The sequence below is a fragment of the Lygodium microphyllum genome, chromosome 21, assembly GCF_053477565.2.
Source record: "Lygodium microphyllum isolate KBCC chromosome 21, Lygodium_microphyllum_v1.1.10, whole genome shotgun sequence".
Classification (NCBI taxonomy): domain Eukaryota; kingdom Viridiplantae; phylum Streptophyta; class Polypodiopsida; order Schizaeales; family Lygodiaceae; genus Lygodium; species Lygodium microphyllum.
In genome coordinates this window covers 106,742,296-106,746,921 of record NC_141155.1, presented here as the reverse complement: position 1 = coordinate 106,746,921, position 4,626 = coordinate 106,742,296, and the positions used below count along the sequence as shown (strand labels likewise).

The window sequence follows — 4,626 nt, the reverse complement described above, 5'->3', positions numbered from 1 at the left end:
ACAGAACCTCGTCGTATCATGAACAATGGAACATAAAACCTCCGACTTCAATTACCATGGAAGTTTGGAACAATGTAGGCCTGGGCCCTGCAGGCTTAAGATTTATGGCCACCATGTCAAAGTGTCTAAAGCGTTTTTTTTAAAGATTTGCACAGTCGCAAAGTTCAAACTTGCTTGGGGAAAATGCAGACCGTTGGATCATGGGCCCACACCAACGATGGACAGCAGACGTATATTAGGGTTTGGGCAAAGGTCCTATTGATTACATCACGTTGTCCTGCCATTGACAGAGAAGGTCACACCCGGTATCAATGTATGTATGCATCATGTCCAAGCCAGAGATAGCCCCATTCATATTTCGCTAGTGCTCGCCTCTGTCTTCGAGAAGCTCCACCCAGGCCTCAGATCATCTCTGTCCGCAGGGCAAGTTGTGGTAAGGTCCTCCTCTGTATGCACCCACACGTGTGTGTGTTGAGAGAGAGAGAGAGAGAGAGAGAGAGAGAGAGAGAGAGATTCTGTGTGCCTGTGTGTCTGTGTGTTCCCCCTCTCATATATGTCCACATGGCCGCACCTGCGGCTGCTCTTGCGTGACACCCGGGGATGCGATTCGACCCTCCTTGCCCACCTCCCAAGCTACCATGGCCGCTGCGATCGTCGATTGCTCCCCCTTCGTTATGGATCCTGTGCTTCCCTTCAAGAAAGACAAGCTCCGTAAGGCCTTCATCACTCTCGACGACCACCGAGCTGCCCTGACCAGCTGCCTCCTCCAGTGGAAAGATGTCGAAGAGTACCTGGCCGAAGCCGAGAATGATCTGCAGAGACGGTTCGATGAGCTCTGCGAGAAGGAGAAGGCCTTTGAGGCGAGGGTTAAGGAGACAGAGGAGCTGCTCTGCAAGAGAGAGGAGGCCATAGCAGAGAAAGAGCAGGTTTCGTTTGAGCGCGTCAGAGAGCTCAAGGACTCTGCCATTGCTGCATTGCTTGATGAAAAGCGCAAGTGGAGTGAGGTCATGGAAACCTCTGAGTGTGAAGTCAGCATGAAAAAGACAGCCGACATGGCTATGAGTGATTCTGTGGAGGATCATGTGTCTAAGATTGACCAGGAGATCGTACGTCTTTCACTCACAGATAAAGCTCAGGCTACTGATGAAAAACTGGATGCTTGTTCTGTAGTGGACAGTTGTATATCTTCCAAGGATGGTGTCAAGGAACCTAGCACATCAAGTCCTAAAACCAGTGACCTGAAGCTGCGGCAATATCTGAAAGATTTATGTGAAAGGATGGATGGCAGTGGTCTGCGGAAGTACATGGTGGAACGTAGAAAAGATGTAAATGGACTTCGTAGTGAGTTGCCTCATGCACTGAAGAGTGCTAGTGATCCTGCAACTTTAGTGCTTGACTCTCTGGAAGATTACTGTTTTACAGATCACCACTCAGAAATACAAGAGCCACAGTCACAGGCGCAGCGATCAGTGAGCACTCAAGGGGAAAAGAAAGAGTCTCGAATTTCTGCTAATCGACGAGCCTGCATTCTCCTTATGGAATGCCTGTGTCAAGTGCTTGCTCATCCGACTCTAGGACCAGAGTTTCCAATTGTGCTTGATAGCATAAAGGAGAGGGCCAAAACCATGGCTGATGGGTGGAAAGCCAAGATGAGATTTGAGGGGGATGTTGTTGCAAGTAACTCTCTAGATGCCCAAGCATTTTTGCAACTCTTGGGCACTTTTGGTGTTGCACACGAGTATGAAAAGGATCATCTCTGTAAACTAGTGACTATTGTGGCTCGGCGCAGGCAGACTCCTGCTCTATGCAGGTCACTTGGGCTGACAGCTAAGATACCAGGTGACATACTATGTTGTCCTAGAACATGCTTGTAATATTTTTGTTCAGCACATTAAGATAACTGATGATCTACAGTGCTATCCCAGCACACGTTTGCAATGTTTTTGATCAGCACTTTTCCAATTTTGGGGTTATTCTCACATCATAATGACCGGGCAATGCTTTTATTGGAAGAAAGTCCTACAGGCTTATGCTTTAGGTCGCTCGTATCTTGTTACATGCATTATTTGTCTTGTTTTAGGTTCTGGTCTTTACTTTCATATGGGGATGCCTGTTATTTGTCAGATATTGTGGACCAACTAGCTAGTGATGGCAAGCAAATGGAGGCAATCTCACTGGCACATGCCTTTGGTATTATGGACCGCATTCAGCCTGGACCCTTACTGAAGGCATATCTTAAGGAGGCAAAGAAGTCTGCTCAGTTAATTTTGAAAACTGGACCAAATTCTCCTGCAACTTTGGTATAGTGACAAACATTGTGACTTGCTGTACTTTGTGTTGTTTAAATGAATGACTCAGATATTTAAACCATTCTCTTTGCAGAATGACTCAACCTCAAAAGAGTTAGCAGCATTAAAGAGTGTACTCAAATGCATTGAGGAGTTTGAATTGGAGTCAGAGTTCCCATCTTCTCCTCTTCAGAAGCGAGTGTTACAGCTCGAAAAAACAAAACTGGACAGGAAAAGGGTTGCTGTTGCAGTGAAGGCTCAAGCTAAAAGGCCTCGTGCAAATTCAGGAAATAGTTTCTCACATGTGCCTTCTGTGCCTGCTGAGAGAACATTTCTCCGTCCACCAGAGAGGGCACAGTATGGCTCCATTGGGTTGACTTCATATGGCTTGGCAATGGCTGGCAATTTTGACAGAACAAATCAAGGCAGCTATGGTTCAGCTTATACAAATGCAAGTCGTACTCCTGTAGGTCTACCACCTTCTTACCTTTATACTGCTGATGGTTTGCCATCTCCAGTCTATGGATCTGCGGCATATGGAAACCCTCCAGCAAACTTTGCGGGCTATCAATTTGGCAGTGGTCTTCCGCCACCTACTCCTGCTTATCCATCACCATTTTTGCACTAATGATGCACTACAACGATGGTATGTTATTTTACTGTGCCTTTGCAAGGTGGGACTTTTAGTGAGCGTAGTTTATTTGGCAAAGCAAATGACTCTCTTTAACTAGCTGTTGGATGGTCTTTGCACAGGATATGCGACTTTTTAGATAGTTGTAAATGGTATCAGCAGAATCAGAGTACAGGATGGTGGAGTCTCCTTTGAGCCTTGTGGTATGGTTGTAATTCCCTTTATTAGTTTTGGAGAAATAATTTTACAATAGTGTTAGAAATTTGGTAAAGATGGACGAAGCACTTTCATACATGTTTCTGTTATTTTTGGTTGGTTGGTCTTTCAAGCTCTGGTTAAGCATTGCAAAACTTGATGAAATGCTGTTTTACAGGGTCTGTCATCTCTGTTGCATGGATTGAGATTTTCTCTACAAACAGTCGATACATTATGCAGAAGCTTCTGGAAGCACAGAAAGGGTCTCCTTTAGAGTTACATGCTGTTGCATTTCTAGGGGTAATGGGATTGTTTCTGTGATTGCCTATAGTAATAGCACTTGTCCTGTCAAAAGCAAAATAAGGACAGTTACAAGATCTGTAATTTTGCCAGTCAATGTCCTGGAATCTGTAATACACATGGTTTGTGTATGCTTGGACTCTCTCTCTCTCTCTCTCACACACACACACACACACACACACACACACACACACACCCACCAACACACACACGACCACCCTCCCCCCTCCAACACCACCACACCAATCAAATAATGAAAATTGGAAAGGATGTTTGTCAAGATCAGGCTGATTTCTTCACTCATCAGCCCTTATGTGTCCTCCAGTTGGTCTTGAGGTGTGCCACTGCCGCGGCATCTCAACAGGTGACAGAAGCCAGCTAACTGCTGACAAACCAATCTCTTAAATGATTGCATGATCTGTTTGTGAATTTATCCTTAATGTGTCCTCTGTTTCTGCAACTCCAAAGTTAGAATATGAAGTATGGGGGAAGAGAAGTTGCGGAGTTGTGTTTCTGAAACAATTCCACGATCTGTCTGTACTTAGTTTTCTGCAATGCGGCTTATTTTCTTGCGACTCCAAAGTTTGTATATTGGAAAAATGAGGAAGTTCAGCACCCCAGCTTTCTGTAGGTGCACAGAATAGGGACCTAATTTCATGTGTTGGAGATCTGGAGGAAGGTCAGTTCCCCGGTTGTGTGTTGCATAGAAAGGGAATGAGAAAGTACTCATTCAGATGAGGTGGATGAGCAATGGTCATAAAGCTGTGAATAAGAACAGTGGATGGACATATTGTATGGCAAGTGGGTTGTGACCCATGGAGCTCATGATAGCGTTGCTGGAAACAGTTCATTTGAGTGGTTTCTAACAAGTGATAAACAATAAAATGTGTTTGTTTCAACAGCTTTCAAGCGCCTAAAAGTGACCTAAAAATTGAGACGGGAGACCACCTGTGAACTTGTAATTTTACAATTCTACCCAAGATCAAGTGGTGCCTAAGGCACCAGCTTATAATATAAAATCTTTATTTACTTAAATCCTTCATCCTAGACAATGCTGTTTTGTCAATTACAATGCTGCTATTTTTAACCTGGACTTGGCAATAGACCTTTCTGTTAGACGTTCCCAGGATTTTGTTCTCATCGACTCGGACTTTGAGAAGGTGCATGACAGGATATACCAGTGAACTTGTTATTTTACAATTCTACCAAAGA

At 44.5% G+C, this 4,626-nt stretch overlaps 1 protein-coding gene across 1 annotated transcript; it reads left to right on the top strand.

Moving 5' to 3' along the window:
- Positions 1 to 271: 271 nt before the first annotated feature.
- Positions 272 to 4,348, top strand: LOC148018399 (FRIGIDA-like protein 4a). Its single transcript, XM_087661830.1, has 5 exons — positions 272 to 1,839; positions 2,125 to 2,300; positions 2,383 to 2,934; positions 3,042 to 3,122; positions 3,293 to 4,348. Exons 1-3 carry the CDS (start codon positions 639 to 641, stop codon positions 2,914 to 2,916), a joined length of 1,911 nt encoding a protein of 636 aa, XP_087517956.1. The 5' UTR covers positions 272 to 638; the 3' UTR covers positions 2,917 to 2,934; positions 3,042 to 3,122; positions 3,293 to 4,348.
- The last annotated feature ends 278 nt before the right edge of the window (positions 4,349 to 4,626 follow it).